Source organism: Cygnus olor, chromosome 4 (assembly GCF_009769625.2).
Source record: "Cygnus olor isolate bCygOlo1 chromosome 4, bCygOlo1.pri.v2, whole genome shotgun sequence".
NCBI classification, from domain to species: domain Eukaryota; kingdom Metazoa; phylum Chordata; class Aves; order Anseriformes; family Anatidae; genus Cygnus; species Cygnus olor.
Window position 1 is genome coordinate 32395 of NC_049172.1, and position 24483 is coordinate 56877.

At 42.7% G+C, this 24483-nt stretch overlaps 2 protein-coding genes across 15 annotated transcripts in view; one reads left to right on the forward strand and one right to left on the reverse strand.

Annotated features, from left to right (window-relative positions):
• PPM1K (protein phosphatase, Mg2+/Mn2+ dependent 1K) overlaps positions 1-16874 on the forward strand; it is a 29820-nt gene extending 12946 nt beyond the window's left edge. For both annotated transcript variants that reach the window (XM_040555106.1, XM_040555107.1), the window contains exons 6-7: positions 190-324; positions 943-16874. In XM_040555106.1, the coding sequence (XP_040411040.1) occupies positions 190-324; positions 943-1074 (267 nt within the window). In that variant the 3' untranslated portion in view covers positions 1075-16874. The remainder of the gene's footprint in view (positions 1-189; positions 325-942) is intronic.
• Positions 13936-24483, reverse strand: part of WDFY3 (WD repeat and FYVE domain containing 3) — a 188546-nt gene continuing 177998 nt past the window's right edge. For all 13 annotated transcript variants that reach the window (XM_040555097.1, XM_040555092.1, XM_040555093.1 and 10 more), the window contains 7 exons: positions 23141-23320; positions 21871-22053; positions 21460-21556; positions 20066-20395; positions 18905-19016; positions 18472-18669; positions 13936-17649 (listed from right to left, as the gene is read on the reverse strand). In XM_040555097.1, coding sequence (XP_040411031.1) covers positions 17529-17649; positions 18472-18669; positions 18905-19016; positions 20066-20395; positions 21460-21556; positions 21871-22053; positions 23141-23320 — 1221 coding nt within the window. In that variant the 3' untranslated portion in view covers positions 13936-17528. The remainder of the gene's footprint in view (positions 17650-18471; positions 18670-18904; positions 19017-20065; positions 20396-21459; positions 21557-21870; positions 22054-23140; positions 23321-24483) is intronic.

The window sequence follows — 24483 nt, forward strand, 5'->3', positions numbered from 1 at the left end:
TTAGTTCTCATGCACAAAGAACAGGCAGAACTCCCACAAAAATTGCTTTGCAACAGAAGGTAAAAAACAAAACAAAAACAAATGCAAAAAAACAACTAAACAAACAAAATCAACCAAAAAAATCAAGGCAACGGTTTTACCTTGCAGCACTCGCTCTACTGTTGTGCATACTTTGTGCCTTTATTTCAGTTGCATCATGCAGATGACAGCTTCCTGGTCCTTACTACAGATGGTATTAACTTCATGGTGAACAGTCAGGAGATCTGTGACTTTATTAATCAGTGCCACGATCCCGCTGAAGCTGCCCATGTTGTTACTGAGCAGGTAATGCCAGGGTTTCTCGAAGCACCAAAGCGCTGCTGCAAAGGTAATGCAGCTGACTGGTGACACAGACTGTGCAGGTGCTCAGTGTGCTCCGGTGGGTCCTTTTCAGCACATGACAAAGACAAAGGCAGAAAACTAAGCCACGAAGAAATGGTTGTTTACTCTCAGTGCACTTGTTGTTTTTTTCTTTTTGTATTTCAAAGAAAAAAACACAACCATGTATTCAGCAGTGAATTGAACTATTCTGGCTTACATGGCCAGTAGTCTAGTTGTCTGGCCTTTCCTTCCCAGGGTCTTGCCACATCCTTGCTGGGAACATACGGACATTTCAATTGATGCACTTAGTTCATGAGCCACAGAACTGTGCTGGACAGTAACTGCAGTTTACTGCAGTGCTGAATGTCATCAGCACAGACAGAAATGATCAGTTTCTCACTAGGGTTCTGGATGGTGGCATATCCCATGAAAAGCTCTGAGGTATACAAGAGCCTGCAGCATTAGAACTGGGAAGAAGCAAGGAAGTGTCAGGTCTCAGAGCATGCTGTCCCATGTGGCGTCAGATACTTGTTTCCCTTTCTAAGCAAGATGATGATGCTGACAACTTGTTTCTTCTCTCAGGCAATGCAATTTGGCACTGAGGACAACAGCACGGTTGTCATAGTGCCTTTTGGAGCATGGGGAAAGTATAAAAACGGCGAGATCAACTTCTCCTTCAGCCGCAGTTTTGCCTCCAGTGGGAGGTGGGCATGAAGTCCTGCCACAGCTATCTTTTCCTGCAATAATCTGGACACAGCGTGCTACAAGAGAGCACCCATCTGTTCATAAGCTGGCTGAATGTCTTGTTCATCTCCCCTGCTGCCAGTGTTAAGGAAGATGCCACCGCTCCCTTAGTGCGTAATGTCCCATTACTGCTTGCAGTTGATTGCATTTTACTATGCTCGTTTATTCAGATTGGCATTGAGGCAGCTATTTCTTTGGGTTTCTATTCCCAGCAGCTCTTCACACCACTTGGTTCACGTAGACAAGTCTCTAGGCCTCCACCTGAGGCTGGAGCTATTGCACATTTGTTTCATACCAACCTGTATTACCTAGGACTCTTAGTTACCTGGCAGCTGTGAAAGTCTGAGACTGAGCCATGCGCCATCTTCTTTGTACATTAATCCACAGGGGAACAAGCGCACAGTTTTCCTAGTGAGACAAAAAGAGGTTTTGTTGTTTTCCTCTGCCATGCAGCCACCCAAAACTCCCTGTGTTTCCAGGAGAAGCAGGTGAAATACAAGGGGGAAGTTTCAGAAGCAATTAGCCTGTGGTTATATTCTGGTGCCAGTGGCATTCAGTGTACCTGAACAACATCCTAAGACAGTGCTGCTTTGCAGGATTTTAGGCTCTCACTGCTGTTATCTGTCATCCTTCAGCTCCCAAGAGACAGAGCAGGCTAGAGCCATGTACTGTTGGACAGAGAGGAACATCTCTCTGTTGGGTCCAAAGCCTGGACCACCTGTGTGGACCATGCAGCAGCCCCTTGCACTGCATTGTCTTTGGTGTGTCAGTGGCTTAACAGAAGCATGTAGGAGGGAAAAAGCAGCACATTTTTTGAATTGCCGAGACTCCGATCAATTTCAATGTCCTTTTATTTTTTTTATGTTCTCCTTTTTTTTCCCCCTAAGAAAAAAGAAACATTTCAAAGAGTTTTCTATTCAAGATTCTTTGGATGTCTAAGAAAGGAGTTTGTTTATTATTTCTTCATAAATATATGAGCATTTTCCTGCCCTCTGCTGAAGTTTTTTTTCAGTTAGTCAGGATGTCCTGGGTCTCCTTATGGTATACAGAGAGATGTAAAATGCTCAAAGCAAGAAAGCTAGAGAAATGAGTGAGCATTTTAATAACGTACTACAGTAATTTTTGTAAGTTTGGGGGTTTTGTTTCTAGTGGGTGTCGGATACTGGGACACCAAAAGGTAGTTTTGTACTTAAAGGAAATGTATCTACTTCCCTTTGTGTTGGGAGTCTGTGTCCAGCAAGGCACCAATGGCCAGAGCCCTGAGCCAGCTCAGCTCGCTGCTGTGACAAGACTGCAGGTGACACGTCAGTGTGTTGGCAGCAGGCGAAGAGCTGTCCCAGCATGCCTCCGTCAGATCTCGTTCTTCCTCTGCTCCAAATCAGGCGTGCAGTTCCTGTGGCCTCTGAATCGCCCTGCTGTAAGAAAATAAGGGCAGAGGAAAATCAGGCTCTTCCCACATTTGCAACAGTAGTTTTTAGCTGTTTCCAACCATGCAATTTTACATACCAAACAAACCAGCCAACCAAAATGAACAGAAGTGAGAGAAATTGCCTGATACTAAACCACGTTACAACAAGGAAAAATATTTCTGAGATGCCTGGTCCGATTCTTGTTTTTGAGTGTGACATAGGCATCTTCATTATTTTTAGCCCTTTCCAGACCCAGGGTTACAGCACTGATAGTCATTCCACATCTTCTCGGCTCTAGCTGCAGGCCTAGGAGCACCCTGCAGAGCTCAGCGTTGTACTGACAGCATTAATTCTCTGTGTTTAGAGAGTATGCTCATTTTGTCCCATTGCTTGGTGTATTATATGGTATATATAGTGTCAATATTTGGTTCATAAGTATAAAGAACTCATGAATCAGTATTTGTAAATCTCTGTTGTATTTGTTGCTGTTGCCCAGGCATCTTGAATGAATGTGTCATTGGTTTACAATTATAATCCCTTCTCTCTCCCCAGAATTGCCCCAGCACTGGGGTTCAGTCTTCACCTGAGATCAACATGTTTGATCCTGGACTCAGCCTTGTTTACTTGAGGCAAAAGGTCACTTTTGATTGAGAACTTCTAGTTCCCAGCCTGTGATAGGTTTGAAAATTGCCACAGCCTGTTTGTAGTAAAACCAGCAAGAGGCAGCCTCTCCTGATCCTGAGCACTTGCAGAGAGGAAACACCTACCAGAGGTTTGGAGAGCTGTGCTGGCAATGTGGTTATGACCCATTTGCACTGCAACCTGAACAGCTGACTCCCACTGAGAAACTGACCTGCTGAAATAGCAAGCGCAATAGCTCTCGGCTAAGGGTTAACCACAGCACATAGCCATCTTACTCTGGGCAGAGGAAGGGTTAGAGTCAGCTCTGCAGAGGGAGTTGCTGCAGGGGCAGCTTCGGTGTCAAGTGTCGGACAGGCATGAGCAGCAGCGTAGGGGTTTGGACAAGCCCCATCGACACATTTGGTGCCAAACGCCACTATCCAGGCAGAAGATATCAAGGGCGCTGGGGGTGTTTGTGACAAGTACATGTTTTTTTGAGCAGTACTGGATACTTGCCAAACTGAATGCATAGTATCAAATGTAGGCTGGTAATGAGTAACACTGCAAATGAAGAGCAGGTGCTCTGAGGAATGGCCTGGCAGTTAAAATAACTTTCAAGCATTGACCTATATGTAAAATGAAATCATTTTTATACTAACTGGAGATTTGGGGGCATTTTTTGTTTTATCCCTATCTGGTAGAAAATTTCATAGATAACGGAAGTTGTTGTGCTTTTATTTCCTCTAACAGACTGGTTGTCATCTCAGAGGAAAGATCCATCCGTAACTGCTTCTGTATTATTGAAAGGAAGGGATAAGACAAAGCTTTCCAAAATATGAGGTGATTAGATATTACTGCCTTTATACAACCACAGGAAAACTTTGGCTACAAAGGAATTTTCAGTGTCATCTAGTGCAGCCTCCTGCTCAAAGCAGAGCTAATTTCAGAGTTATATCCTGCTGCGAAGGGGCATCTCCCGACACTGAAACGTAGTGACTGAAAGCGGATGGGAATAAAGATTTTAGCATACAGTGCAATCTACCTGTTGAACCACTAAAACACATTGAAGGTGAAAGCTTACCAGCATGTGAAAAACAACAGGCACTTTGTATAGCTACCAGTGAATTTCACAAATCAATTAGCACATGTATCTAACAGATACTAGCTGTTTTGCTCTACGCAAAAGTTAATGAGCAACTGACAAAAGACTACAAAGATGCATTTCTTATGCACAGGTTATTCCCCGCCTGTTCCCTCTAGTTTTCTGTATTTCATTCTAAAGTAAACAAACTACCAATTAAGATGAAACTCTTTGCCAAGTGGCACAGTAGTCTGCCCATTCCTCTCTCCATTAAGCACAGAGGAGCCTTCACACTGGTTTGTGGGGATTTTTGACTTCATGCTGTGCACTGCCAGACTCTTAAGTGCCAGTCAGAAGCATCATTTTGTACAGACACTCCACTACCAGGATCTTTCCCCTCAACAACAGCCTTGCCTTTTCCTGCAACCATGACAGTAAACTCCCTTAGGATTTAAATGGCAACTGTGCCAAACCTTGTTTTTTTTCAAAGAAATCAGGCAAAACCTGCAGTGTCCTTGGTGATGGGTTCTTCAGTCATTTGACACTTCTTACTGAAGAGTCATTCAAATAGTCCCATTTCCATTTTAGTTTTGGGGTGTTTGGGCACCGATAGCACGTAAACTGAGTGGGCTTCGCCAATGCCTTCAGTGGGACTCAGTGTATGGCACTGAAAATCCCTTGCACGGACTATGGAAGTTGGAAGAATAAAGTTGTGTCATGGTAAACACAACTGTCTTGTTGTGGTACCAGGGGATCAAATTAGCAGCACCCTGGATAATACCCAGCAAAGGAACCTCTCAGCACAGGGTCCCCCACCAGAGATACGTACTGATCTGCTCTAATGAAGGTGTGCTTCTATTTTTTTTTTTCCTCCCTAGTCAGCAGGCCTCCTGCTGCTTACAGCAGCTCTACAAGTGATCAGATTGAAGCCACAAGAACATGCAAAATTATCTTGCCTAGTAGAGGGTTCCTTTTAACCTGAGGGAATAAAAGCTAATTGTCTACAACAAAAAGCTAATTATCTACTGTCTACAACAGTAGTTGCCTATCAAAGGGGTTTATTATTGCAGGATCTACGTGTATCTTAAATTTTGAATGAAATTCAACAGAATCTCAGTTTTCTCTCTAGCTCTCTTTCATGTTCAACTGTTGTATCAATGAAAAGAATTATTATTTTTTCTTAAATTGCAAGCTCAACTGAACATTAAAGGTTACCTACTGAGCAAACCACAGCATTTTTTTTTCCTGCCTTTTTTGAGCTGGATTCTGAACTCCATGAGATCTATCTAGTAAGCATTATTTTCTTGCCTGAACACTCCTCCTGGAACAGTGCTACTTCTCTAAAGTACAGGTACTGCCGGAGGGTGGGCTGCTGGTATGGAAAGGCAAAAAATGTTGTCCAGCTTGTTACTTGTTTTTATTGTGAAGACTTGGAAGGCACAGGAGGCCTGTTGCTGGAGGATTTACTAGGAGACCTGTTCAGATTGCAACTGGAGTTGCAGCCTGGTCTCTCCACAACCCAGGCAGTGAGGTTTCATGCTTCATGGAGGGAACTTGCTACGGTAGAACCTCATTTGCAGCCACGATAGAGGAGAGCAGGAGAGCAGGTCTGTCTGGAAGGTGACAGTAGCGCAAGAAGTAGAAATGAGGGTGAGCTATAACAGCTTGTTTAATACAGTGCCCTCTTAACGACTAGTCCCGTTTTGTTTGAAAAGCTCAGGGATGGTGAATAACCATGAAACATTGTTTGTGGTTGAGAGTGGGGATGTGAGAGAAATTAGACATTACTGCTTTCTACGTGTTCGGGGAAATGAAAATTCTGAGGAGCTGAGACTCACCACAGGATTCTACACGAATTGGGGTATCAGATGACCTTTTCTGTCTCACCAGGCATATGTGCTGTGGTCAAAGGCATTGGGGTTTCTAACTAAGGCAGTAGCACGAAACAGATAGAAGTTAAACTGATATAATATTAATTTCTGTTAAGTAAGATCACTTATGCATTTATAGGTCCATTGTTCACTTACCCAACCAGATGAACATACATTGTAGCAACTCCCCAGCTTGGTTTTGAAGCTGCTGTTCTCAATGCACAAATACCCATTGGAGTTCCCCCTTACCCAGCACGTCAAATGCTTGGGCAGTGGCATGTGTCATAACTTTCTACAGACAAGTACAATTGCAGATGTTCATTTCACAGTTTGCCTTAGGACTGTCTTACTGTCTGTAATTCCTGAGGTTTGATGTTTATGTTTGGTGTAATCATTGTCCATAATTAATCTACTTCATTTTATTGAAATACTAATTTTCCTTCCCCCAACTCCTTCATTATTTGATTTTTTTTTTAAACAACGTGTCTTCAAATTTGTGACTCATATACTCAAATGTACAGTGGGGCAGATAAGGCTGTACTGGAATGCTTGAAAAAGATCTTTAAATAAAGAATTGGCTTCTAGAGTTATATCACCACAAATGTAATTTTCTTTTCCCCACCACACACTGCCAACTATTTGTTTTGTTTTTCAAGCTCTGTTGTGACTGTCATGATAGCCCCAAGCCTTAACCTCTGCCATAAAAAGCTTTTGATAAGCAAGGCTATGCCTACAAAGGCATTCAGCCAGCAACAGCCAGTGCAAAGTACTCATCTCTGTGCTGTCAGCATCCTCTGCCGGCTTTGTTTTGTCAGGGCCACATGTTCTGACTTGCTATTTTTGTCTTACATTTTGCTATATTACAACAACAAGAAATCAAAAAGCCCTCTCTCTAAAAAATAAAAAAAAAAAGTTTGCACTAAAACATTTCCTTTTGTAAACCTGGAAAGCTAGTTGCTGTGGAGAGCGATTTCATCTTGTGACACAGTGGAAACAAACAACTTGGGCCCCCTCCACACACGAATATCATTTGGCTTCCGCATCAATTCACAACTTTTCAGTTACCCTAAAAGAAATGATAAAAGAGAAAATAACAGCCAAGTGTTTTATCTCATCCACAGAAGTAAGCCTGTGACAACTACTATTTTTAACATTTACTGCTTTTACAGCTGAACTCAAACCTACCTTTACTCTTTTCTCCTTTGAAGGAGCAGCCTCAAGTCATAACACCTTGCTATGGCAGTGCCTGGCTCTTCTTTTTAGGACTAATGAGAGTCTTTTTCTCATCCTTTGTTGCCATTCCACTTCTCATCTCAGTCAAGAGCTTATCAGCTCTTAAGATGCATGCACGTATCAAACCGTCCTGGTTTCGGCTAAGATAGTTAATTTTCCTTCTAGTAGCTGGTATGGTGCTCTGTTTGGGATTTGGGATGAAAATAATGTTGATATCACACTGATGTTTAAATTGCTGCAGAACAGTGCTTACAGTAAGCCAAGGACTTTTCAGCTTCTCACATTGTCCTGCCAGCGGGCAGGCTAGGGGGGGTGCAGCAGGAGCTGGGAGGGGACAGACCCAGGACAGCTGACCCAAACTGGCCAAAGGGGTATTCCATACCATATGGGGTCACGCTGAACAATTAATATGGGGGGCTGGCAGGGATGGGGGGACCGGCTGCTCAGGGATAGGCTGGGCATCAATCAGGGGGTGGTGAGCAATTGCATTGTGCATCACTTGTTTTGTACATGTTAGTAGTAATAGTACTTATCGTTATCATTATTATTATTATCATTTTCCTTTCTTTTCTCTTGTAATAAACTGTCTTTAGCTCAACCCACAGGTTTTCATTTCTTTCTGATTCTCTCCCCCATCCCAGAGAGGGTCAGGGGAGGGTGAGCGAATGGCTATGTGGTGCTGAGCTGCTGGCTGGGTTAAACCATAACACAAACACATGGTAATAAGGGTCTTATAATCACTTCTCCAAGTAAGTAAATTTTTTAGACAGGGTGTTGAGAAACCTGCCGGACAGTTTTGCCCTTTCCTCATGCCTGCCCTTTTGAAGTAGTTGGGAAATGGCTGCCAGGTTAGTCTGTAATCAGAGCATTTGTCCCATAATGAGTGTCCTTGTGACCTGCTGGTTAATTTACGCCATCTGGAGAGGAGGGAGGTGGCTGTGTCCCAGCAGCACCACAGCAGTTCCCTGCCCAACCTCACCAAGATAGTAGTGGGAGAGCAAAAAGCAGTGCTTGCTCTGGCATGGAGCACTCAGAGAAGCTGGGCCACTGGGAAGGGCTGGAAGCTTTTCACAGGAGCAGAGGGCAGCCTGCATCAACGTACCCCCCACAGCCCACCTGCATAGGGGGTTGTGGCTGATGACACATGGGTTTCCTCACTGCTGTTGGGCAAGAGCCTTGCTCTGTGTGCAAGCACAGACATACATCAATATTTGCATTTGTAACCTATGCTCCCCCAGAGGACGTGTCACCTGTTGTGCAGCACTTTAACCACCCTGCAGCCCTCCCCTGAACTGAATCCCTGCCCCTGGGAGGTCACTCTGCCCCACAGAGCTGCAATGGAGCTCAAGGCAGGCATGATTGCAGCGAGCTATCATGTCTCTCACCCACTGTGACCTTGTGCTGGAGAACTGGACACTGGCCTGCTGGATGTCTGTTGAAGATTTTGTAGCTCTAACACCAGCATTTGAGCTGCCCTGAATCTTGCAAGACACTATTCTCACGGACCCAGGTTTACAATGGAGAGTGCACAGAAGGCTGTGGCTTTCCTATTGCGTCCTTAGCAGGGCTTTTGTACACCACAGCCCCAGAGCTGCCTGCCCCCTGTGCCACACAGGATGTTGCCCTGCAGGTCTGCTTGACCCATGCCACAAGCCAGTCTCCCTAAGCCTGTCCCCCACCCCCACCCCCAGTACCCCTCAAGCCCCCAAACACAGCAAGAACCACATCACTGCTCCCCACATGGACGTGCTGCTTAGATGGATAAGGCTCCTTCCACCCTTCTGCCTTTGCATCCCAGAAGAGAACTGATTTAAGCAAAATAGGTCTTGGTGCCTTCCCCCCCCACCCCCCCTGAGGAATGAAAGATGAGGCTCTAAGAGAATCACTGGACTCCAAGACAACTTGCCACGTCTATTTCTGTCCCAGCAGCTATCCTTCTCACCCAGACAGTACCCCTCTTGCCAAAACAGCTACTTGTCACCTCTCCGCATCATACAGTCACAATCATTTTTAATACTACTCTAGCTGTAAGGGCAAAAATTAATAACACAAAATTTTCTGAAAAGAGTAGTATCCATTTCTTTCTGCATCCTAAGAGTGGTATTTGGTTATACTGAAACCTGCTTGACACAATGAAAAATCCAACTTAAGCCATCTCCTCCATACCATCGTGAACTTGCATTGCTGAATCCCAGACTAAAGCTTTGAGGTGTATGGTTGCAGGTGCCAGAGCACCTTCAGCTTATCCAGTAGCTTCCTCTTTACCTTTGGACTTCTCAGACTGTTCTTGCAGTGTGATCAACATTAGTAACAGCATTTCTAATGCAAAAAGCAACTTAAGAAACCAACGTGACTTCCAAGGGGACTATTTTAAGAAACTTAAAGGGATGAGATTTTGCAAAAATTTAAAAAATAAAATTTTAAAAATTTGCAAAAAAAATGTAGAATAGGCTCTCTGGATAGCCAGAGAGGCTCCTAATGTTAGTTTGTTCTTGTTTCTTTTTAAACACATACACCCTACTAATTAGCTGTGAATGTATGAAATAGCTCTTCGCCATTTAGCACCAATGCAAATTTCTAACAAGAACATTTCTGCCACAAAACTTGCACCCTATTCCTGCTCCTAATTATTCCACAATTCTGACCTTATCTCTGCTTATTTGAAAAAGGAAACAAACAAAAACCCCACAGTATTAGCTACCAGCTAAAACATAGGCTTGTGTTGCTTAGAAACGTAAGCCAGTTCCAGTTAAGGAAGATGCAAGACCACAATCTCCTTGGACATTACACGTAAAATCAATTAAAAATACAGGTCACTTAAACTGTATCAAACAAAGAGAAAGAGACTGCACAAAGCCTTTGAGCTTGTGTTCTTCATCAAGTAAAATCTACCTGAATCTCCAATTCATGGAATATGCAAGGCAGCAGCTCATCCAGATGTTATTAAAAAGCTTCAGTGTAAAGGCCTGGCAACAGATGGCCTTTAAAGAGGCTCCCTTCTGGGTATGAGTGAGGAGCTCACACCATGGGCCAGTGTGCTCTGGTGGGGTAAAGACAGGAAACCTTCCCTTCTACAGCTTCCTCACGAGGGGGAGTGGAGGGGCAGGCGCCGATCTATTCTCCTTAATCACCAGTGACAGGACCCGTGGAAATGGTGTCAAGCTGAGGCAGGGGAAGTTTAGGCTAGACATCAGGAAGAGGTTCTTCACTGAGAGGGTGGTTGCACACTGGAACAGGGTCCCCAGGGGAGTAGTCACTGCAACAAGCCTGTCGGAGTTTAAGAAGTGTTTGGACTGTGCACTTAGTCACATGGTCTAAAATTTTGGGTAGACCTGTGTGGTGCCAGGAGTTAGACTCGATGATCCTTATGGGTCCCTTCCATCTTGGGATACTCTATGATTCCCACTCGCTTTGAAACCAGACCGGGGTTGGCTTTGTCAAACCCTTCCCCATGCACAGTAGCAGTCAACATCAGCATCCTTCATTTCCTCTCCCTGGTCACCAACACATGACTACAGCTGTTTTTTGACAGGACCAGGCGGCCCTGTAAGACAGAAAGCTGGCTGAACTAACAGCTACCTGGCCAGTGTTCTGGCCCATGCTCAAACTCAATTTGCTTTTACCACTTGCAGACCTTTCTCTGCTCTTTACTGTAAGCTGACCAGAGCAACCTGAAATGAATTTCACTGCAGTTAGGAGAAAAAAAACAATACATTCAAAGCCCACAGCATTTACAGACCAAACTTCCCGTGAGCTTCATGCAACAGGAGCCCAGTAGTAAAGCCCTGCTTTCCCACTCCACCTTTGGTGGCGTTACACACAGCCTGGGACCAGCAGGGACAGGAGATAGTGCAGCCCTGGCAGCGGGAGGCTGACCTGAAAATGGAGAAAAGGGACCCTTCAGCAGGAGGGGGAGCAGCATCACTGCCCAAGCTGAGAGAGGGAAGAACTTAAACGCAACCTGCACATGCTTTCCCTCTCTTCAGACTATGCCTCGACAGGACCTTGACAGTTTACCAGATAAATGCAAAGTTTTCAACTATTAGGACAGTGGATGTTGTCCATTGCAAACCTCGATTCCCTTTGAAAAACGTTTTTCACTTTCTTCTTTCTTGAAAAAAGAAAAATAAAAGCCTGTTACACATAGCTACGTGCTTGCTTTCCATGAAAGCCACTGGAGGCCCCCACCAGAAGCTAGGGAGCATGGTAAGCCCCATGGTGAAGTCTCCCCGAGGTCTGTGGGTGGGTGTGAGCAGAGCTGCCCTTGCCCGAACCACATGCACTCTGAGGCATACCCAGCACAGGCAAAGACAGGGCTGGGACCCTAACCCTCCAGAAATAATGCACAGTGCACTCCCCAGTAAACACAAGTGACCACCCGCATTGCCTCTGTCCTTTTCTGGCTAAAAAGGAAAAAGAAAAAAAAGACGCCACAAGCACATAATAAAAAAATGTGTATTTTCTGTAAGTTCTGTGAAAGACAAAGTGCTCTCTGTAAATAAACAGCCAAACTCCACTTTCTGGCTTGACACAGCTTCTAGGAAGACCAAGAGACTGCACTTGAACTCCCTTTGGGTTTATGTCCTACACAAGCAGCCTTAAAGGCACCTGCTGATGGATGATCAGACTAGTGATCGTCCTCATGAGGATTTTATGGGCTGCCCAGCATCAGCAGGACTGCAACTCACCATGCCTCGATCCCAGCAGTAATGCAAATCTGCATCCCACTGGAAGGACACCGCTTGGTTCAGTCCCCTACCCACTGGCTGTTCAGCATACGCTAGCAGCCTGTCCACAACAATGAGCTGAAGTGCCAAGGGAAATAGAAATTAAGTTATTAATTGAATGGGCACGGCTCAGACTAACCCCTTCCAGTTGACTGCAGGCAAGTGCAAAGGAATGCTAATCCCCCCAGTCACAGAGGAAGGCCTGCTGCATTTCCTTGCACTAATAAGGACCTTCCAAAGCAGGTGTTTGCCCACCTTCATTTATCCTTAGGTGTTGCTCAGCCCTACCACTGAAGTTAGAGTTACGAGGACCCTTTTTTAGGCAAGAAACTGCAGAAGTAGCTACTGAATTTTTATTAGAGGAGCTTGATTTCTTCACTAACTTTTCAGTCCGGTGCATCTTATCAGTTTCAGTTTAAGGTCAAAAAAAATTTTACAACAGATTTCACACAACACTTCTTTCCCACAGCTAGAAAGGGAACATGTAAAAACTATCTATTATAATGCACTGAACCTTTCTCAAGCCTTTCTTCTTATTTTTAATTTACTTTGACATCAGATTCTGTAGCCAGTTCAAATAGCAGTATTCACACAGAGAAGACTACAAATTAGACAGCTGTGTGGCTGTGCTCCAGTGTTACCTCTCACTCCTACCACCATTTACTCCACTGCACTACTGAGAGAAGCAGGCAGAGACATTCAGCCAGCCAGGTTCAAGACAAGGACTTTCAGCACTCAAAGCCTCACCTTATCAGCAGGGTTTCACCAAGTTATCACACAGCCATCAGTAAAAGCTTTCAAAAGAATTCAACTCCAACAGCAACAAACAAAACAGAGACTATCGCCAAAAGAACCCATGAGAGACTAGCTATAAAGATTGAGTTGGTGGGAACGTATGTCTGGAAGACAGGAGAAAAGCTCTAAAAATTATTTGTGCAACTAACTGCAAGTTCTTTGCATCAGTCAAAATGAAATTAAGCACAGGTTTGCTAACTTAATGTGGCACCGATCTATGAAGGGAGCTCATTTTTGCCAGTGAGAAAGAAAGATTTAAATATCGTACAGCGAGAGGTTCTGCCACACAGACCATCCTGGAACTAAGGGTAGGAGGGCATCTCACCCTCCATGGAGAGGGCAGCGACCCCAAAAGAACCAGTACCCAAGAGCACACAAATACACTCTAAACACTCCCCCCCCACTCCACCGAGCCTTCATGAAATCAATTCACATTTAATGCAGTAACCACAGACAGTTAAAAGCATCAGTAGAAATGACTTTTACAGCCAAATAATACACTTACTGATAAATACCAAGAATGCAGCGTGAGTTCTAGTGTTAATCAGCCAAGGAACGCGGTAGGTCCAACTGCATCAAAGCCTGGTTTTTAATTAGAGAAAAAATGTTAGCAGCCAGCATTGCTATGTAAGTAACTACCACAGTGAAAACCCACCTTCTTTAGCATTACCAAGTCAGAAAATAGTATAAAAATGGGTTGAAGAATTAGTAAATATATATATTTGGGGATCTTAATCTGTATCTCAACAGATAAGGTCAAGTTCTGCTTTAGCAGTTGTCCTCTCCATGGGGAAGAGGATTTAAGTTTTTAATACTTCCTCCTCTTGCCACGTCATCATGGAGCTCAACTTTAATCATTCTTTACTGTCTGCCTTCTCTGTATCAGTACTGTCTATTCTTCTAAACACTGTCAAATTCTGCTGGCTTCACAAACTACAATGACACTCGTAAACCAAAACCAATTACACAGAGATTCACAATTTCAACACTGCATCATTGCGAATGAATGTACCAGTGTTCAGAAAACAAAACTGTATCAAATGGTAGCAATTTACTCTTTCTGAGGATAAAGAAACACGGTACTCATCAATTACCGCTCCCAATTTAAAAATGTTTATTCAGCTGCAAATGTTGCTTCTTTACAACAAATGCAAAACAGCTTTTTGGTGGTAAATAGCAGGTATTTATTTGAAATGAAAAAAATACTTAAGTACCTGAACTATTGTATTTAATCATGTATTGTAATTGTGTTACTCTACCTTTTTGCATTGGAGACAAATATACAATGAACATTCAGATATCACAGATTGCACACTAGATAGTAAATCGTCAGGCCTTTTACGTAACCACCAAAAAACAGATATTGGATTCTACAATATAGTACAAAATTCCACACTCCAGTCTTAGCCAGTTATCTTCAATTTACTCCTGATGCTGTACAAATAAATGGTCATTTAACTAGGGCTTACAAGTTAATAACAGGACAAAAAAAATATACATTGCACTGACACAAAAAGTCAGCTCTGTTAATAGTCATGCAACAAGTAACCAAACTTGCTGAAATTAAAAATACTTTCTAAAAACAGTTTTAACTGCATAAATATTTTATACACAGTTCATTTACTGAAACAAAAGAAGTCTTTAAATGATACAAAGCAAATATAAGTATCTACCAATTTTATACATAAGAAAGTGCAAAATAACTTATCTAAAGTGTTTTGCTATTGAATTGATGACTGTGGGCTGGAGGCAGCCAACCCCTCTCATAAGCGTGACATTACAGTTGCACACTACATATGAATGTTAAGAGTACATGAGTAAATATCCTACAAAGAACAAGGCAGGAGAAGACGTGTGAGGTACTTGCAGAGATTACAGTCTACTGATGTTAGTGTACATGAGTATATTTTTGCGCAACAAATTTTTACATGGAAAACAAAGCAAGTATTTGCATTAGAACCTTGAAAAGAAATAACACTCTCAAGTGAACAAATCGGTTGCCCACAGCACCAGTTGCCAGAGGGAATACCAGCAGGTGTTTTTTTTCCCTTCCACACCTCTTACTTGTGAGAATGTGTATTTGGAACAGCTCAACCAAAGAATTAAGTCAGAAGACTGTGGTTATCAGTTTGCAAAACGCAAATTTGGACTAAACTCTATGTTACAGACTTTGCAAGGCATAAAGACCTTGATTTTAGCATGCTGACAAATGTAAAACACCCAGATCAACACCCGTACAATGTGCCTACGTGGTCGAACACCATCAACCACATCGCCACCCCAGCCCATGATCTTCACGAGCCTGCACTAATACTATCTGTCAGATTTTTCTTTCCATGTTTAGAGTATATCAGAGTTACTGTCACAGTAGCCCTGCTTTTATTAGGGTTTAATAATGTGGCTGTAAAAGCTCCAGTCTGTGGAAATGAATTCTTCCTTAAATTTGGTTTTGATTTGAAAACTGGAGGCAAGGAGAGGGAATCTCTGAGTACTCAAAGGCATTTAGTGGTTGTTAAAATAGCCTTTTCTTCTAACAGAGAAAGTGTAGGCCACCAGCCTATCTTCTGAACTATGCTGGTTTTGCATCGTTTTGGGAAGGGTCAAGGCAATGTTAGAGAGAACATCTGGATACAGACATTCAAACACTCCACGCACATTTGAGGACTTCCCCCCCTTCCGGTTTTAACAATAAATCTGCCAAGGGAGCCATGCAACGTAGCTACATCATCATCACAGTCCAGATCCAAAAGGATCTATTTGGGTCAGCTCATTTAATCAAACCTGTGTTTACTCTAGAGCCCTTGCACACTGCTGAGTAGTCTTTCTGTTCATTTGGGGACCTAGTATACACACCAAAACAGTAATTTATCTCATTTTACAGACCAGCACATACATAATAAACACACTTGTATCAAAATACATATTTAACCTTCAGTGCATAAACGTGTGATACCAGGTTAAAGAGTAAGTGGTCAGGATTAACAAATTATTCCCCCCCTAGAAGCCCCAGTCAAGAGAAGACAGGTGTGCCCCCTTGGCATTGGCAGCCCTCTGGAAGTTGCTCGTGCTATCACAGAGGATCCCATATTTTCCATGCTGCAATTCCAACAACAGCATTAACCACCTGCAGTCCAGGGACCAGAGTCCACCCAATTCACTCCAGTGCAGGACAATCTCACCATCTGGAGCAAAGACACTCAATGACATTGAGGGGCCACCTGTCTTCTGTTGGCTTGGGTCATATCCTTACTGTTATTTAGAAGAACCCACTGCCAATGTATCTAGATCTATATCAGTTTGTCACTCATTTACAAAATATATACACATACATTAAAGAAACAAAACAAAAAACAAAACCCACTGTCAAGACCTTCTTTGGAGAGTAGTCCATGGGCCTATCTGATGCATGTGTTCCAATCTCAGTGGATGTCCGTGTCTCTACTTCATCCCACATGTAGTACAAAACAAGTGATGGAGTAGTAAAAAACAAACAAACAAACAAAACCTGAAATTCAATTCATATTAGAACTTAAAAAATGGTAATGGAAATCTACCGCTGTCCTCAAGTTCATGCCGTTTGCTGACACATGAAGATAACTCTGAGAAGCATTTCTGACAGGACCAGCGCTAACCCGTTTCAGAGCAACAACTATGTTGTTCCAAACATTTTTTTGCAAATAAGCTACGGGACACGAGGTTAAATTCTATGCACAAGAAATTAATTCTGTACCTGTATGCAAGCCAATTGCTATTCATTTAAATAAGGTAAAAGCTGGTTCTTGCACTGCATGAATCAGCTGCTAATGAACATTAAGTCATTAACAAAACTTCAGCTCTGACATATGTATAAAAGAGGCCTTGTTAAATATGAACAACACTGAGGTGGTAAACAGTTTGGTATAAAATGCAACCGAAGTGCACAATTTTAGTTCCTGGTTATCTTACAGCTAGAATAAAATATTCCAAGTACTATTTTCAAAATTTTTGTTTTCTTTTGAAAAAATCCATGTAATCCCATGAATAGCCTTTTTTTTTAAATAAAGATATTGTGGGCAACGGAAAGAAACAACATGCACGGACTGGATTTTTAACCGAAATACATATAATGCCTTTGAGTTTTCTGGTTTTCGTTATTTAAACATTCATATTTAAGTTGATAGATGAGATAAAGATGCCACGCAAAGTATAGTGGTTAATCTGAAGTCCCGTGTAACAGGCAGTTAAGTTCATATTTAGATAAAAAGGCCATTATATCTATTTACAATATACACAGTTGCTTGCGAAGAAGGCAGATTTACAACTATCTTCTAAAAAGCCTTCCCCTCCCCCCTCCCCCTGGTAAAGATGACTAGCTCTACAAAAACAAGACAAGAACTGGTGTTTAGGATAAGTGAGGATTTCCTTTATACCACGTCAACAGAGAGTTAGAGGTTGACAATTCTATTGTATTTGAAGTAATCAACTATGTCTTACTGGACCTTGCTCTCACTTAAATATGCCGTTAACCTCATCATATACCTTCCATCAAAACAAATCAATTCAGTGATCCCTTATACTTTCAGTGCTTAAAAAGCAGTATAACCTTAAGTGTAAACAGACAATATTCTAATCCCTTCTGATCACAGCACAGTACTCTCATGAGTTCTTGGAGTGACTGTGGGGCTGGACAGGCTCTCCGTTTGCCCTATCAATTCCTGGGCCCCTCCTCCACACCCCGCTCGTGCTGCAAGTTGTAGAAACAGTTCTGGCAGACTCTGACTGGCGATGAAATCTTCAGACGCTTGATTTCGGACTGAAACCGACTGCACCTGTAGAGGAAAACATTGCTGTGAGCTCTGGTCCTCCCTCAGCCAGACCATTTTTTTCCTGGTTGAAAAAAAAATTATCATCATGACTTCAAATACCAGAACACCATCCAAACAAATTCTGACAGAGAAATATAACGCAGCCTGGCAGAAGCAGGATTTAACTTGTACGGTCACCACAGCATCAATTATATGACTCTGCACGTGAGGTAGCTTCAAAACAATCATCCTTACTAGTTTAGACTAAGTACGGCTACATAGATGAAACCTTAAGTACTGTCTCCAACCCCCTGGACCAGAAAAGAGACTCCCACCTCTGCTCCTGGCTAGGGGGAGCTCATGTACATCCTGTGTCATATGCTTTGCTGTCTGAGGCTGCATGCTACTGAAATCAGCATCCTTACAGTCTTGTGCATTGTTTGCATTTTGACTGTGTTGCTTGTAAACTGACAAGATGAGCTATTTGCTGAAAAAGAAGCTTTTTTTTTTTTTTTTCCTTTGCTAAGATATTATGCCTAGAGTTCAAGACTTTGTTTTCCCAGATGGGCGACAGGGAACTTTCAAAATTGGCACCAGATTTCATTCTCAGTTGACACCTGTTGTCAGCTCTGAAATCTTAACTGTTTTTTATAAAGGGACTTATCTGCCTTTACCATCTCCTCCCTGGAAATTTCACAGCACTGATGGTTTTTATTCATCAGTTCTGTTTTGGTAAGGGAGTGGAAAATGTCAGTCTGTTAGCAGAGTCTGGTGGTATGCAATAACTTCAACCAGTCTAAAATTCTATATGAGAAAGAGTCTACAAGAGACTTGTAGCTGGCTTACTTTTGGCAGAAGAGCTGTCCACAGTTCCTGCAGTGGTGACGCCTCTCAGTGAGTGAAAACCGGACAGCGCAGCCAGAACAGCTGTCTCCCCCCTCGTCCTTCACCCAGTGATCAGCTGCAGATCGGCCTGGCTGATCGCTCACAGACCAGCTGAATACTCTGCCACGACCATCACCAATAAGAATTCTGCTGTGATCCCTGCAAGAAAAAAGAAAAGCATTCCCTTGACAACTAGGGCTCAGTAATACACAGACATCAATGGCTGATTTTAGATGTCTGAATATTAAATGACATTTTACGACCAAGATATCAACTACTGCTCTAACCTAAAGAGCTGTAGAACAGCATTATGCCAAGAATGCTGTCTGCTTCATACTACATCTCCCGACAATGCCAAAAAAATGCGCCAGGTAATCTTTTGTGAGATACTCACTTAGAGATGCCGAGTGCGGTGATTTCCGCTGGATGTGCATTGTCTTTGCGATCAAACGCTGTGTGCATAGTTAGTTTGCTCCTAAACACTAGCTGACGCTCCCATCTGTATCCTAGAAGTGAGCAGGAAGTAGAAGGTGAAAAAGCAAATTTGATTATTCTCATTTTTGTTACCTCCTACCTCCCCAACATAACCAGACACGTGACTTTGTAGAAAGGAAAAATCTCTCTCTCTCCAGAGCCTGACAACTCTCTGAGACTCAAGTTTCACTGAGGGAAAACAGCTGCTCCTTGATGCATGCACAAAAGGAGAGAACACAATACAAACCCAACAACCTCGCATTTCCCCATGTCCAGCTGGTAGTTGCAGAGAACAGTGACATATACAGTGAAACCCAGCAACAAAGCCTGACAGGACAGAGTGTTTTCCCTGCAATAGCCAAGATTAAGATTTCTGACTGTGGTTCATCTTTTTTCATAGCAGCCCATATCATGCTGTGCTTCGGTTACGTGACTAAAATAGCACTGAAGACACACCAGTGTTTTGGCTACTGCTGAGCAGTATTTGCACAGTGCCAAGGTTTTCTCTTTTTTCCCCCATTCTTCCTCCTCCCACCAGCAAATAGTTTAGGGGTATGCAAGAAGCTGGGAGGGAATAAACACTCAGCAGCTGACCCCAACGGACCAAAGGGATACTGCATGTCAGATAACATCATGCTCAGCAACAGAACTGAGGGGAGGGCATTTTTTAGTAAAGCAGCCATTTGCTCTGGGACTGGTCAGGCATCAGTCTTCTTGTGGGAGGTGGCGAGTGCCTTTGCACCACTTGTTCTGTTTTTTCTTCCTCTTTACTTTACTTATTAGACTATCCATAGCTTGACCCATGAATTTCTTTGCTTTTGCTCTTACTATTCTCTCCCCCCATCCTGCTGCAAGGATGGTGAGCGAGCAGCTTAGCTGCCAGCCAGCGCAAATCCACCAGAATTTCGCAGGGGAAAAAAGAAATCAAACAAAATGCAACCTCAGTAAACAAACTTTCCTCTTCATTGATCCTTTTGTAATTTATCAGCCAACACTGCTCAAAGCTGCAGAGACATTGCCTTTTAGGTCAATGCTGACAGTATGCTTTTCTGACCAAGGAAGCATGCCCAATTTGTTTTACCTGGTTTAAGCTTGCTATAGTGCCGTGCTTCAGCATAGCTGGGGTGCGCGTGGTTAACCTGAGCATGGGGATGCATTTTTCCTTGTCCCTCAGAATAATTCACAAAGATAAAGCCATCTTTCTCATCCAAGCTGAGCTGGTCTGACCAACGCCTGGAGTCATCAGAGCCGCTGTCTGCTGACCATGCTGCTGCCACTCTGTTTGATGATGACCTAGGTCTGTGGCTGGTGCTGCCTGGTTGACTCTGGCTCTCCTGAGCTTTCACGTCCTGGTCGATGCACGGATCATCTGCATCGGAGTCGCTGCTGTCCTCTTCGTGGGCTTCCTGCCCTGGATTCATGCAACAGGAGAGAGGATGTTGTTAGCAGGACTGCTTATAAAGTGAGCTTTTATCCTTTTCTGCTGCTCCACTACAGACAACCCAACAGGTGCCACCACAGCATGACTAGAGGGAAACCACATGCTGAAATCTCATAGCCTTTGCAAAAGATCAGTCTCCCACCATTGTAAATACCAGGAGGAATCACTATGCTGCTCATCATTTTTTTGCACCAGTCTGTCAGAAAACAGCATTCCTTAGCTGTAGGTAGTTCCTACAACAGTTCTTCTAAGGTACACTATGAAAGAAAAAATGAGCAAAACTTTCAAAACTACTTAAGTTAGGAAAAAAAAGTCCTCCTGCTACTAAGGAAACTTTACACAAGTAAATATCAATAGAGAGACTCGGGTTGACCGAAAACCATCATGCATACACGTTAACAACAAGCTTTGCTTGTAAAAACGCAACTGCCCCAGATGCTGATATTCCCAGCAACACTGAAAATCTGAGCTTTATTTATATAACAATTACTGATGAGTATCATAGGATCCACATCCAGATCATATCTTCAACATGAAGAGGAAAAGAGAAAGATGAGTTAAACCAATGCCCATAAAGCACAGATCAAGTTCTTAAGCCCACAGAACATGTTATGGTAGGCATTGCTTGTCTAAACAACACAATGTTCTATCAGTAGATCTTAACTCTGCTGTTGTGCTATCATTTTATTTCAGGATAAAGAAATATATAACTTTGAGACAATGGCAACATACATCCACTGGGTTCGCTGACAGAGAAATAACCCGAGAAAGGACCTTACTCCCCCCCCCCCCCCCCCCCCCCCCCAAAAAAAATAAAGGGCGTGATGGCCATGATTTTCCTTACTCATTACAATACGAAACTACCATAACAAAGGTGGTGAATGAAAACTCAGATGCTCTGTTATGCCCAAAGGACATATATTCTCCACTGAGCAAAGAACATCTATCATCTATTCTGCACTGCATAGGATTTTACCTATATATAGAAGAGATCAGTTAAGAAGCAAATACCAAACTGTGGGTAGGAGACGTACCTATTTGTGCTTCCTGACAATCCTCTTGCATTTCCAGCACCTCTGCAGGCTCTGGAGCTGGTGTTTCTGGTACTTGCAAAAACTCCATCCGCCAGAACTGGAGGGACATGGGATAAGGCAACTGACACATACCGAACTCTTAAGAGTTCTTCCCAGCTACTTCTAGAGTTAAGAGGGATTATGGCAACCAAACACTGCTAGCACGACAGGCAGGTCACATCTCCATTTTAAGTCCTGTTTTCAAGGGGGTATAGGAAGACATCTACGCATGTGCATGAACTGTACAGGTGGAGCATACCAGTATAGGAGGACTGCTTTTGATACTAGCCAAGACCCTGTCTTGGATAGACATGACTTACCTATTACAAAGGCATAAATTTATTTTTCCAAACAGTGATTCCTGGTACCTACCCTGACAACTCCATCTGAATGTCCTGTCACTATGACATTCTGGGTATCCCACTCATTCATCTCTGACACAAAGCAACACGTGATTTGCTGGCTTCGACCAGTGAAAGTGTTCACGCTTGCGGTAGGGCTGCCATTAATACTCCATACATGGATATAAGTGCCAGCACATGATACGATATCCCCCTAAAAAGACAAGTAACACCTTCATATTTCAATACAAATCTTGGGTTTTAATTGAGCAAAAACATAAGCCGAATTTTTTAAGCATCTCACCAGGAACTTTTCAGTAGTTCCTGAGTTTGACCACCTAAAAAAACCTTGAGAATGATATGCATTTTTAAAAACTGTTCATACAAAAGCAGACCTAGTTACAACCAGTCCATTGTATTTACAGCATATAATGAACAGACCAATTCCTCCACTTTTCACAGCAGAAGCAGCCAACAGTATATTTTAAGTACTTGCCATTCCCAATTAAATGACCCAGCTCACGGTGCCTTCACTCTTTTTCACTGATGCACACTGCCTTTAATTTAATTTGTTTCTCTATTGGAAAAAGAGCAAAAGAAGGCCCAACTTCAACTAGTGCAAAAGGGAAATGGTAGCTGTGGTTCACCACACTGGCAACACTACAGCAACAACGAGCAGCTAATAAACTGTACCTCTTGCTACCCCCCTCTTAGCATTTCAGCACCATTTTATCTAGATTTCAGCCACTGGATTGCTCCAGATGAAACATGGTCCATCCGGACCAGATGGACCAACTAAGAAAGGTTTCATCTCAGGCAAATGTTTTGATGCTCATGGACACTGGATAAATGGCAAGATGTAACTTATAGGAGTTTCAGGGAGAGGAGCTCTTAGGATATGTCTGTTTCCGCTATAATTGTCACCACAGCTTCATTTAATGCACCTTCTGCTTCCTTTAAATTAAGCCTAAGAGAGCAGAAATCAACCAAGGTCACATATAGTACTCTCCTAGCTCCCGTGGCAGGTTTGACAAACCACTCTGAACACTGCATTGGTTACACTGCTGCCAGCACTGTTAATAAGCTCTGCCGAGCTCAAGTCGCTCTGCATGGAACAAAACCGTGTGCTCCTCTGGACAAAAGATGAAGATTATTCCCTAAACCAGATCATTCATTTAATGTGAGTTATCAAGTTTCCCCACATTAACGGAAGAGCCTAGTCTGCTTTTCTTCAGTTTAATAATTTCTGACTCTTGCCTATTGCTCCCACCACGCTTGGGTGAATGGTGCTTGTTTCTTACCGTTAATTCATTTATACAGAGTGCTGAAACTGGAGCCCTGTGACCTCGAAGCTGCGTTAGAAATGAGAGTTTATTCAAATCCCAAATGATGCAGGTGCGATCCCGTGATCCACTCACAATTATGTGATAAGCTAGCGATGCTGTTAAGCATGTGACAGTGTCAGTATGACCCAGTAATGCCTGCAAAACAAAAACCAGGAGGAACGTAGTGCAATCAGGAGAGAGCACAAGAATGACTACATTAAACCTGAAGAGATTCAGGCAAAGTAAACATCAATAACCTATCAGAAGATCCAGCTGGACTGAGACTGGAAGTATTTAGATGCGACTACTTCCATAATTGAAATGAATAGGAGTCATTTTCTGAAAACAGGAATTCATTGTAAATATCAAATGGCTCCTATTTAAACATCTGTTGATGTTTGAGAGAAGATGAAGGAAGAGAAGAGAAAATTACAATCAAAAAGTCAAGGTTAATTGCAAGGAGGGGAAAGTTACAAGCACCTGCTTTGAGAAGACCCATCTTTTAGATTTTAGGCCTCAACTAACCATTGAAACAGGAGTCTGGAATACAGTTGGATTTTTCACATTTATCGAGTTACAAGTCATCAGATAAGCTGCAGTGACTGGTCTTGCATTTACTCTGACCCCACTGCTGCAAGAAGATGAAAGCAAAGCAACTTGATTACACTACCCTGAAACTCAGGTTATGGTGTTTTATCTTGCAGCACTCATAAGCAAACAGCTTTGGAAACACAGCTTTGAACAGTCATTGTTGGAGACCACTGTTGGGAAGTTAGTTAAAAATTCTCTAAATTTCTTCTGATTAGTTTGAGCCGAAGCTTTCCACTAGGAAAAAAAAAAAATCCTATTATTAAGACGCTACCAGGAACAATAGCACTTATAATCTGACTACCTACAACAATGACACACAGCTTCTAGAATACTTTGAGATTATTTTTTTTGGTGGTGGTGTGCTTGTTTGTTGTATAAAAAGATGATGTCTTGAATTAACAAAGAAGCAACAATATAAGTCTATCCTGAACAAGTATACTATGCTCCACAAACACCATATTACTGTCAGAAAGCGCAAAGTTTTGACCAAAAATATAATTTAAACATAACAACTCCAAAAGAAAAGACAGAAGTACTTAGAAAAAGGAAAATGAACAGTTGAGACAGTCTCCTTCACTGCCATCCCTGACAGTTTTCAGATGGGAGCAGCACTACAATAACACAGATTATTTCACACAAAATACATCTTTATACTGTTGTTAACATTGCTACCCAATTTCCTGCTTCTCCAAAAAGCTCATAGCGGTCAACTATCCTCAAACTAATGC